This window comes from Wolffia australiana, chromosome 6, assembly GCF_029677425.1.
Source record: "Wolffia australiana isolate 7733 chromosome 6, ASM2967742v1".
NCBI classification, from domain to species: domain Eukaryota; kingdom Viridiplantae; phylum Streptophyta; class Magnoliopsida; order Alismatales; family Araceae; genus Wolffia; species Wolffia australiana.
The window spans coordinates 7,579,808-7,592,592 of NC_135840.1; the positions used below are offsets into that span (position 1 = coordinate 7,579,808).

Here is a 12,785-nt window from a genome sequence, read left to right on the forward strand (position 1 = left end):
AATACATGTGTATTAGTAAACCTAAAATTAATTATCACATTTTATAATGACTTGCATACTGTTCATGATTTTATGATATTTCAACATAATATTTTGACATTAATTTCATGAATAAAATAACTTTATATGTAAGAAAAAATAAATTTAGCTTTATGGAAATATTTTTAGTAGTTTATTATATTTTAACATAATATTTGAAATTATTTGATTTACTCATATTTTTATGAAATTTTCTTACGTTAAATTCGGAAATAAAAGTATTTTTATTTAAATATTTTAAATTTAAATTTATTTAAATATTTTAATTTTAAATTTATTTTGATTTGAAAAATATTTAAATATTTTAATTTGAAATTTATTCAAATATTTCAATGACTTTTTTACATTTACCACCTTCCTAAAATTTCGTGCCATGATTGAAATCCATCACATGGATCAATGGAGATAGAAAACTAGAGGAGAGAAAATCAGCTAGCTCAAATTTCTCCAAATCCGAACAATGATATCTAACAATCCACAAGTAGTTTCAAGCTGATTTTAGAGGTATTGTATTTTTACCTCATCTATTCATTTTCATTTTTAGATCTATAAATATAACCCCATCATTATAAAAAAGACACCCCTTCATTTTGTTCCTAATTACGATTGGTGGAATGATTTTCTCATTCATAATATATTTTTTGTCTTCAATCTAGCATTCCAATATTGAAGGGTTGCAGAATGAAGTTCAGGTCAAGACCCAATAAGAAAAATACCACTCGGTCTATTAGGCGCATGATGACAACGTTAATGTGATCTTCATCTTTTTTTGACTCACACCTATGTCGTTTTCCCTAGTTTCTCATTGCTGAAAGCCTAGGTTTCCACCATCATGCATGCATCTCCACTCTGCAAACTGTTTAAGTGTATCCACCTCCATCTCAATCCTCACCAACTAAGGTAAAATTTTATCACTTGTCTGCACTATGTCACTCCCCAACTCGTATTACCACCAACTCTGTCGCAATCAGTGGTCGTATTTATTTCGTCTTCTCCGCTCCACTCATGTGCACCATCATTGACCTAACCAGTGCTATCAAGGCATCGAGCTAAGACATTTTTACTAAAATTAATTAGTATTTATAAATATAAATTTCTATAAAAATTCCCTAAATTATTCATATTAAATTTTAACAAATTAGGTTAATTAGGATATTTATTTTCTAATAATTTTTGGATTATTTTGAATAATATTTAATTGTTTTATTTTATTGCATAATATTTAATAACTAAAATATATACACAAAATACAAAAATAGAAATTAAATTTAAATTTCACCTTTTCAATACTTGCTCCTTATGGATTCAACCCTCTCTATGTTCTTGTTAGGAAATTTTATTAATATATTACCATAAAATAGAAGGCCTTAAACAATATGATTAACCTTACTTTATGGTTCATCAAGTGTCTCCACACGTCTCACTTGAGGAAACAAGAAATCAAAAATCTGATCCATGCCCAGGTGATTTGATCAAGTTATTTAAAGTGTTGTTTCCCAACGCAGGAATCCCTTGAGTTTTATCCAAATCAAACCCATTTAACCCAACACCAAAAGGGGATTTTGCGAGTGATCTTTTGGACATTGGAGGATATACTTAGTTTCTAAGCTTTTTTATGAAACAACCCCCTTAGGTAATAGGAGAAAACTTAAAACCAAATTCAACCAGACTTGAATTCTTCAGGTTCCATCCTTCTTATCTTTGTCTAATTAGGCACCGTTCCCTTTGTGTGATTAGAGTACTGAAATGGAAATGGTGGATACATGACAAGGCTCATCAAGACGGAGTAGGAGATTTGAATAGCCGGGATCATGTGGATACATTTAGAGGCTTGGCACATGAACATCTCAATAAGTCTTCCTTTAGGAATTCATAAATTATATATTCAATCCTTGCAAAGGTGATTTGATCATTGATTTTCAAAGTCAATTAGATTTTGGTTATGTCTTCCAACAAACTCATTTAATCCTAATGCCAATCACTGCCATAAAATCCACCACAAACTCTTTAAATGGTTTCAAAATGGGTGGGAAAATGACTTAGGAATTTTGTCCCAATATTGGCTCAGCAGGTGGACATTATAAAGTCTAATAATTTTATAAAATATATCCTAAGTATAAAAGAGCAAAATTCTTAACTTTGGAATACCTATTGAAGTTTCTTCTTAGGGCCCCCTTTTTCTTCTTTGTTTCCTTGAGTACACTATCCCCTCTGTGTGATTGTAATGGTGGATAGTATTCGCCCGTCGAGATATCGGTGACGGATGACAAAATCTGGACTGATACTGTATCAGGTACCAGAAAGGGAATTTCCGGTATCCATTTTTTTTGATATCAGGATATTGGATATCGGTTGTTGCACTGCCGATATTTGATATCAATTTCCGTCTCAATGTTGTCATCCGCCTCCGTCTCAGAGGGAGGATGACGACATCGGATATGAGTGTTGGATATCGGATTCTGATATCCAACTTAGAAGGGTTGTTTAAAAATATAATTTAATCTTTATTAAGCAGAAGTTAGATGAATCATCGTGCGGAAGAGGGTAGTTAGGAGCTTTTAATTTATTAAGAGTCACGTTTAATATATAGAGCTCGAACTTTTTTTTCCCATATGGGATAACAGCAGGATTCCAAGTTTAACATCAAACTGCGAATCCTTTATCCCATATGGAAGAAAATAGACATTTCGGGCTCTATTTATTGGATGAGTTAATAATATCTTAAATATATTTTATATATAATGGGCTTAAAATATACTGAATTTTTATTAATATATTACTATATCGTTTAATAAATAGTATACTTTGTTTAATATATACAGCGCACGATTTCTACTCTCTTCCGTATGGGATAACAGGATTCGAAGTTTAATGTAAACTCCAAATCCTGTTATCCCATATGGAAGAAAATAAAAATCTTGCACTGTATATATTAACCGAGGTCGATAACATATCAAAAACGTATGACGTTGGATTTAAATAAATCATTGAAGGTGATGAATAGTATTCTTTTTATGTTGATACCGGATATTGATATCCGGATACCTGTTCAGCTATCCAGATATCAAAATCCGATATCCGGCATCCAATATCCATCTAAACCTAACGGACAGATATTGTCTGATATCCAAAATCCTATATCAGACACCGTTGTGGTTTTTTCCAGATATCGGATATTGGTTGTCCGATACAGGATATCAGACGGATGTCGGTTGGACAAACACTAATGGTGGATGATCGTTGCAGATCTCTATAGCTATTAATCTACTCAAGTACAAGGAGATCTCAATGTCAAGGATAACATGGATATGTTTAGAGATGGGACACATATTTGGCTCGCAAAAATATTGATCAAGGAATCAAATGGTAGTGATTTTGATCTTTATACTACAGAATTGATCATTGCATTTTTTGTTTCTAAAGGTCTGATTTGATATTTACATATTCTTACCTTAGACGGTGATAAAATAATATAATACTTGATCATGTGGCGTTTAGAGTTTCCAATATATTTATGAACATTGGGATATAATATTGACCATAATTATCACACAAACATACTGATTTTCCATAAAGCTTAAAATTTTGAAGATGTTGCCAATCTTCATGAATTAATGTTGATGACATGCCGCTGTCACCATTATGAGGATAAAAAATCATACAAAGTTCATAATATGATCACTGTATCTATCATGTTATCATGGGGCCTTCAAGGGTGGTGGTCTACTCAAAACCATAGTTAGCAATGTAAACAAATTAAAAGCAATATCTGAACATTAGGGAATGAACATAGTTTATAAGTTTGACCTTATCCATGAGATATGAAGTTAAATCAATATTGTCAAATATTGATTTTGTATTGGAAGTATTACCTAGAGTATATTGAAATGTAGAATGATATGTAAACTGATAAAGAGAAACAAATTGAGAAGATAATTGATGACAGTGAACTAGAATTAATTTCAATTCACGTAAATATAGAGTAAGTACATTGAAAAATATTGAAATGTCAGTAAACATTGAGTAAATTAGTAAGGAAAAGAAAATTTATTGTCTTATAATTGTATAAACTATGTTATTTATAAAGATATCTCCCAAATCAGTATTTCTAACATGTGACTCATGACATATTTCTTGCATTGTTTTTTTGTTTTCTTTGATATCAGTAATTTTGATTTCAATGTTGAATGAGGCTATTGAATGACATGCCTTCTATAAAGGACTTGATGGCCGAAGGGTCGCAGCCCTAGTTGTAGAAGCCTTGATGGGTGAGACCAGTAGATACTTCTTGTTTTTATTATTATGTTTCTATTATCATTTTTCATACGGCTAAGGCTTTTATTTCCTATACTAATTATACAACATGGTAAGAGTGAGGATATAAGGAAAACCATATTAGATATTAATAAGAACACGTATAAATTTGTGTGTCCATATCATTATTGCTTAGACTTATTCTCTGTATAGTAATATATATAGCTGTTATATATCTTATTACTATATATGAGTTTTACGCACTTAAATAAATTATATAAAATATCTAATCCCTCCTTAGGTATTACCTAACATCTAGAAACTAATAAATACCCCTATAATTTGTTTTTTTTCAATATTTTCTAAATATTCTAATATTTAAAGGATACTCAAAATATCATCACACTATCTAATTGTATCAATATCTTCAGTATGGTTGATCCTATAGTCATTGATGTGGAGACACGAAGGACAAACAATGGATGCTCATTGGGGAAAAAGTGTAATAAATTGATACTATTACTGTCGCTATACTTACACGTCAATTTGTTTGACTCTTTTTATGGCCCCGTTAGTGGTCCTAAGACATGAGAAGCCAAAGACATCTTGGGGATATATGACTATGTTTTGAAAAAAACTTATGAATCCCTAATCATGGGATTGGAATTAGTTATAGTTTGAATACAACTAGAAGTCCATGAAGATTATTAGAGGGTCAATATGGGATCATCCACCCGTAGTATGGGATGAATTTGATTCAGGAAAGAAGATGCATTGAATCCCTAGATAGGGGTAGTGGAGGAGTTAGAGAATACATTATCCAATGATCAACATTGCAAAATATTGTAAACTAAAAGGAGAAATCAGGGTTTGATGGAAAATGATTATACATAAAAGGCAACTAATGGTAGTAGGTTCCATGAGATTGTTAATACACTCCTCTATATATTCTAGGGCATGAGGTGTAGCTTGGCACCCCATGGGCTGGAAATTGAAGCTATTAATTAGATTAAAGTGATCATTATAAAATTGATTAATTTATATGTTGATATAGTTAATTAATAAGGTTGTTCAATAAATGTTATTTGGCTACTAAAGCTATTAACTAGAAGGATAAAAGGGCCTAAAGGGTTGTACACAAAATATCTATGGACATGGGAGGTATAAGTTTCTTATACCTTTTATGGAAATGTCCTAAAGAGTGTAAATAGGGAACACCCATTTAAGTGCATTTGCAAGCCACCTTTTTCTTCTTACCCTATCAAAATTATATCCTTCTAGGTGAACCTACATGGTGAAAGGATCAACTAGATCATTAAAAAGGGCCGAATAGATTCCAGGGATCAAATAGATAAATCAAGATGCAAAACATGCAAACAGCTTGACGACACTCTTCTATGGAACCGAACAAGAGTGAAATCTGTTCGACACAAGGTGATTTGGTCCTATGTTTTATAATGAAAATCTGACTTAGTTTTCGGTTTACTGCATAAAAATATCATTAAAATATTCAACCAAGCCTATAGAACTCCACACCTATTACATTAGGGATTGTGATAATCAAAACATTTTTTAATAAATTATGCCCACCGTCCTTCCTCTAATTCATAAAAATCTTTGCAACGTGACATCCAAACACTAAATATCTCCATTCATATGTCAACAAAGAGTGACATTCGTATGTTAGCCATATAAACCTATTAAGAGTATAGTGAAATTTAAATTAAAATATAATTCAATAGAGAAAATGAAAATCATAGAATGGAAAGTACATCGAGTCAAATAAAATTTATGGATATCATATTGATAAATTTTAAAAATACATGCAAACGAAAATATAAATGAACAGAAACTCATTTGTGAATACTTTTTATCAGGTTTCATCAAGTCAAAAAATTGATGCACAAGGTTGACTCGCCAGTAGGGGGTGCATAGGGGGAAAACAAAATTATTACCTTAAGAGTTTTTCATATTAGTATCTATTGCATATCTTTTATTCTCATCATCTGATCTTTTATTCAAATATTCACCCTATTTACAAATTTTTATCCCCAACGTCGGCTGCCACTGAATTCCACTAGTGCACGACCTTTGTTAACCATGTAGTGTTGCGCTATAGCCGATTCTCAAAGCTCACATTGCATCTATCATGATCATCATGACCACCACCATGATCATCATGGCCACCATCATGATCATCATGACCACCACAAAGATCATCCAACAATTCTTATGCAATAAATACATGGGCCATGAAAAATTGGCCCATTGGGTACTCTTTCCAGGCCCATGTCATGCTTAAGCCCTAAACCCTAGTCGAAGTCTCTTGAGCAACAGTAGAAAAACAGTCTAGAATCTTCTATCGTTCTGCTTTCGCCCTTCTTCCTCGTCCTCTCGATTGCTCATCGTGCGGATCGAAGTTGAGGGCAGAATGTATCGTGCCGTTGCTCGGCTTGCTTCCAATGCTCGGTAAATGCTGCTAATATCTTGATTTCATAACTTTTTTACGATCTCCGCCGTTCTTTTTCTTTGATTCTTCATTTTGATCCTATTCGATCCGTCGTCATCCTGTTTTTTCCTCTTCATCTTGTCAAATATCCTCTTTTCTGGCTAATATCCATCGTGATAAGCTTCTTGCGTCCTTATTACGTGTTTTTTTTTTACTTTCAGGCATGCTGGGAGTCAGAGCCAGCAGGTACAATGCTCTCAATCTGCGTCTTTGACTTATCGATCGATGTTGTCTATTCCATTAGTTTAGTTTCTGTCGATAATTTTTTTTAGGTGTTCTTCGCACTGCAACTACTGTCTAACTAATAGATTTGCAGATCGCCAGTAGGCTGCGTTGGAGCAGAGGCTATGCCGCGAAAGATATTAAATTTGGTGTTGAAGCTAGAGCACTAATGTTGCGAGGGGTCGAGGATCTCGCTGATGCAGTGAAAGTGACTATGGGGCCGAAGGTTAGGAGATGTCAATTGATTTTTTTTTTCTAAATCACAGCATGATTTTGCGATGATCTTCAATAATTTTTATATTGAAAATGGTTATTCACGAAAGCAGGCCCGTTGTTTCAGTTTTATTATTTTGAAAATGGGTCATCAATGGGTCACCATTTGCATTCTTGAAATAGTAGCGTTTATATTAATATAATTAGATTTGGGTTGAGGTAGAGGGCATTCTTCTTAACCGTGATGTTTGGTTAATTTTTTTTTGAACAATTGTGATATTTGGTTTATTAGTTGTTTCATGTATTCAGGGTCGGACTGTTGTTTTGGAACAAAGTTACGGATCGCCCAAAGTTACAAAAGATGGGGTCACAGTTGCAAAGAGTATTGAGTTTAAGGACCGAGTCAAGAACCTCGGTGCCAGTCTTGTTAAACAGGTGGCTAATGCAACAAATGATGTGGCTGGAGATGGTATGTTCTTAGGATATCCATCACGTATCCTTGCGGTTTCTGTGGATTGATTGTTTTTAAACCATAATCCCCAATCCCCTTAGTTCGGCAGTCGAGGCCACACCTGGACCAGTTGATGACATCATGATTATGCAGTTTAAAACAATTTATTAACTTGTTCAAAAAAAGAAAACAATTTATAAACCACAAAACTATAACTGTTAAATATGAACCTAAGCCCGAAACTCTCAATACTATACTCCAGTCCTGGAACTGTAATCCTAGTCCCTACAGTCGTACATTTTGAAGAACAATCCCTGTTCTATGAACCCATAAACTATATTTTTTGAACCCTTAATGCATTTTTATCTCCTTTTTAAAGGAGAGATTTATTTTGAATGATCACCATTTGCATACTTGTGCAGGAACAACTTGTGCTACTGTGCTTACCAGGGCAATTTTTGCCGAGGGCTGCAAATCTGTAGCTGCCGGGATGAATGCCATGGATTTGCGACGTGGTATCTCAATGGCTGTTGAAGCTGTGGTCACTAATTTGAAAAGCCGAGCACGAATGATCAGCACCTCGGAGGAAATTTCTCAGGTACTTAATTACTACATGTCATAATTTTTAACCCTTATGATTCTTCCTAGTTTTATTTTAATGCGCCTCTTGGTCAAAACTAAGTTCTGTGTTTCTTCATTTTTCGTTTAAAGGTTGGTACGATATCAGCAAATGGGGAGAGAGAAATTGGGGATCTCATTGCAAAAGCTATGGAGAAAGTTGGGAAGGAAGGTGTTATCACAATCGCTGTAAGTACTTCTAGTGACCGATTTTATGTTTCAATTTTTCAAAAATTTCACTTCTAATGCGGAAAATCTGGTTTTTCTTTTCTTTGGAGTAGGACGGTAAAACGCTGTACAACGAGTTAGAAGTGGTGGAGGGCATGAAGCTGGATAGAGGCTTCATATCTCCTTATTTCATCACAGACCAGAAAAATCAGAAATGCGTTAGTGGTTTTAACTTGAAATTGGTACATATTTGTAAAAATTAGTGTTCCAACTCTATTTTCTTGTCTTAATTTACAGGAACTAGACGATCCATTGATTCTTGTCCATGAGAAGAAAATTTCTAGCATCAATGCTGTAGTAAAGGTTCTGGAGCTTGCTGTAAAGGTAACTTTTTACTTTAATGGGTTGAAATGGGGGAGAAATATTCTTGTCCCTGCTAATTTATTTCCTTAAACTAGAAACAAAGGCCCCTGCTAATTGTTGCCGAAGATGTGGAGAGTGATGCTTTGGCGACTCTGATTCTTAATAAGCTACGTGCTGGGATTAAGGTTAGTCATTTATTATTTTAAATTTCTTCTCAAATCTGAACTGAAGTAGGCCGTTATGGGATTTTAGGTTTGTGCTATCAAGGCTCCGGGCTTTGGCGAGAACAGGAAATCCATCATGCAGGATCTTGCTGCTCTCACTGGGGGCGAGGTGTGTTTTCCTTCGGCCTTATTGTTTATTTTTTGACCAGTCATTTTGTCTCTCCCCCTTATTGATTGATTATTGTCAACTATTTTATTTTATAAAATTGCTCAGGAAATTGACAATACGATTATGATTTTAACATTTAGCTTTAATTGGTTGTCTGTTTCCGTCTGGCATTCCTGGGACGAAAACTCATACTGTCCGACCTGTAAACCCTAACTGAAGGCCCTGCTTTGAACTTTTCTCTTTTGTTGCGTACAGGTTATAACCGAGGAGCTTGGGCTCAATCTTGATAAAGTTGAAATTGACATGCTTGGTTCATGCAAAAAGGTTTGCCGAAATTTTGGTTAATCAATCTCGCTTCAGTTATCAAAACTGTTGTCAAATTTTCGTCTGTTTTTGGTTTTTTTAGTTATCTAATTTGTCAAAATCATATTATTTTTTAAATATATGCAGGTCACAATCTCTAAAGACGACACCGTCATTCTGGATGGGGCGGGTGACAAGAAAGCCATTGAAGAAAGATGCGAACAAGTTGATAATCTCTATTTCCCTAGCACCCACGTTTTATAGTTGAAATCGTTAGAACTCATCATCTGATCTGCCTTCGCAGCTGAGATCCGGGATTGAGTTGAGCACCTCTGACTATGACAAAGAGAAGCTTCAAGAGAGATTGGCCAAGCTTTCGGGGGGTGTTGCAGTCTTGAAGGTTCTTCCTTCCCTCTCTTCCGTCTCCTTCCTCTCTTCTCTTTTCAGTCCTGAACGTGCTCAATTCATACTAGATTGGGGGGGCCAGTGAAGCAGAAGTAGGTGAGAAGAAGGACAGGGTAACAGATGCCCTGAATGCCACAAAAGCTGCTGTGGAGGAGGGAATTGTAGCAGGTCATCGGCATCATCATCATCATCAAATCATGTTTTGATGATTCTTAAGTTTCTTGGAATTTTTTATCTTGGTGTCCAGGTGGGGGGGTTGCCCTCTTGTATGCGTCTCGAGAGCTGGACAACCTTCACACCGCCAACTTTGACCAGAAGATTGGGGTTCAGATAATACAGAACGCCCTCAAGGTATTGTCTTTCTTTCTCTTACGTGATCCCTCTCTCTGTGTAACTTATCTGTTGATTTTTATTTTTTTGAACGAACTTATTGGTTGATTAAGCTTTTATATTCGTGTGTGCTAGACTCCCGTCCACACAATTGCCTCCAATGCCGGAGTTGAAGGTGCTGTGGTTGTGGGCAAGCTGCTGGAGCAGGATAACTTGGATCTTGGGTTTGACGCTGCCAAAGGTATCAGCATTAATCTTCTACACACTTCCCTCACACTAGAGGGATAGAAATGGGGAGAGAGATGCATATATATAGAGAGAGGTTGAGAAATAGATATATCTATTGGCATGAAATTATAGTTATATATGTATACATACTGATGAGGGGATATATATAAATGCAGAAGGGGGAGAGATATATATGGTGACAGAGTTAGAGATATATTTATGTACAGGGATATATATATGAATACATTACATACACACACATACATATATATACGGTAAGAAGGGTCTATTTGTCTATTTCGAGAGAGGGATAGAGAACAATCATAGAGAAATGTCAGTATGGGGGGGGAGAGAGATATATAGAGGGAGGGAGATAAGTCTATATTTGTTTATGTATAGTGAGAGGGATAGAGAGAGATATAGAGCAAGAGAAAAAGATATAGACAGAGATATAGGAAGAGCCATAGAGAGATATATCAGTACGGGGGGAGAGAGTCTGTATATTGGGAGACATATCTACCTTATATAAAAAGGGATAGAATATTTCGGATCATTGATGAGATTAAATTGCAGGGGAATATGTGGACATGGTGAGGTCAGGAATCATCGATCCTCTGAAGGTGATTAGGACTGCTTTGGTTGATGCTGCAAGGTGAATGCCAGGATATCATCTATACATTTTCTTATCATCATATGTTCACTTGAATAATCTTTGCTAATAATCTGCCCATCATCTTGGCAGTGTCTCGTCCCTCTTGACGACGACAGAGGCGGTGGTCGTTGAGCTTCCCAAGGAGGAGAAAGATGTTCCGGCCATGGGCGGTGGAATGGGCGGTGGAATGGGCGGTATGGACTACTAACTTAAGTCACAATTATGGTGAGGTTCTTAAAGAACTCTTCTTGCCTGGTCTTCCTCTGAGTTCAGAGTAGAGAGATAGAGTGAGAGATATAGAGAGAGGGCGACATCGCCCTTGAGAGAGGGTCAGTGTTATTTTTCCCTTGGGAATAATGGATTAAATTTATCTTCAAGCAATAGTCACTTTAGCTGACTAATTCCCAGAGTTAAATATTTTGATGTCGTCTGTGGGATATGAAAAATTTTGAATCAGTCGTTCAGGAGTAGGTTTTATTTTGATTATTTTGGAACAATGATATATTTGGCCAAACTATGTTTCATTATATTTAGAATGATCTTTGCGTTTTTTGTATCCTTCAATTTAATTTCATTTGATTTTTGAAACCTATGAGATTTCTCCTTCTGATGGTAGTTCATGTTTGATTTGCTCATCTATGAACTTTGCCCAAATCTGGTCATGGCCTTTGGAATGGTCAGGAGCCCACCCTTGACGTCTTGGGCTAGAGTTAGTTTTTGTTTTTCTGGATGTTTTGAATAGACATGTTTAATGCACATGATGAGACAAATGCTCCTTTTGAGTGCCTCAAAAATAAAAATAAAATGAATAAGTAATCTTCATCATTTTTACACTGTCAACTCAAGAAAGTATATATATATATACATATATAACTCAAGAAAGTATCCACCAGGTTAGGAATGCAATAAAGTCTCCAACTTGATCACGATGAGCTCCTGAACACATTTATTTATTTAAATAGACTTACACAATTTGTTTTCCCAAAAGAAATTTATGCCATAAAACTTCACCACTTGATTTTCAGATTCAAATCAAAGGTTCTGTGATGAGACATCCTGTGACTAATTTTATCTCGTCGCCATGTTTGAAAGCTTGTGCCTGTCATAAATTAAATAAATCTGTACTAATATAGATTCAACTTATTACCAATGGGCATTCAACTTATTGAGCCAAAAGAATTAGAACGGATTCATACTAAAGTTATATAGATGACTATCACACTTTGTCAAACTATACCTCTCTAAATTTTGCACAAATGTATACCTCAAGAACTATAGGTCAGGAACTATTATACTATATCATCATGTTTATCTACAGTACATTGAATAATTCAGCCATATACTCGCACTGGTTGACCTTGAATACTGCATATTTATGTTTACATCATGTAGTACCTTAATCATGACTTGAATCATATGCAAATATTTATGATTGTATGTACGATGATTGCATCTAGAGAATTTAGTTTCCGTATCATATTTATTTAAATCTAAATTGACGAATAAAATTCTAATCATTGTGTATATGTTCAAAAATATATTTCTATCGCCATTTAGTGCTTCTGCTGGTACTATTTGTAAGAGTTATACATGGCTAAGCTATTCAAATGACAGTTACATGTTCTAGGTTAGTTTTACAATCATCACTTGTAATTGAAGATCACATGTAACATCATTTACTTAAAAATGTATATAAT

At 34.8% G+C, this 12,785-nt stretch overlaps 1 protein-coding gene across 1 annotated transcript; it reads left to right on the plus strand.

Annotated features, from left to right (window-relative positions):
* Positions 1-6,613: 6,613 nt before the first annotated feature.
* On the plus strand, positions 6,614-11,489 carry LOC144704549 (chaperonin CPN60-2, mitochondrial-like). The gene is made up of 18 exons (XM_078577003.1): positions 6,614-6,762; positions 6,964-6,988; positions 7,119-7,250; positions 7,547-7,706; positions 8,111-8,286; positions 8,400-8,495; positions 8,588-8,692; positions 8,772-8,858; positions 8,933-9,022; positions 9,090-9,170; positions 9,426-9,494; positions 9,621-9,698; positions 9,778-9,873; positions 9,947-10,046; positions 10,126-10,229; positions 10,344-10,449; positions 11,010-11,088; positions 11,179-11,489. Exons 1-18 carry the CDS (start codon positions 6,725-6,727, stop codon positions 11,294-11,296), a joined length of 1,740 nt encoding a protein of 579 aa, XP_078433129.1. The 5' UTR covers positions 6,614-6,724; the 3' UTR covers positions 11,297-11,489.
* Positions 11,490-12,785: the final 1,296 nt, after the last annotated feature.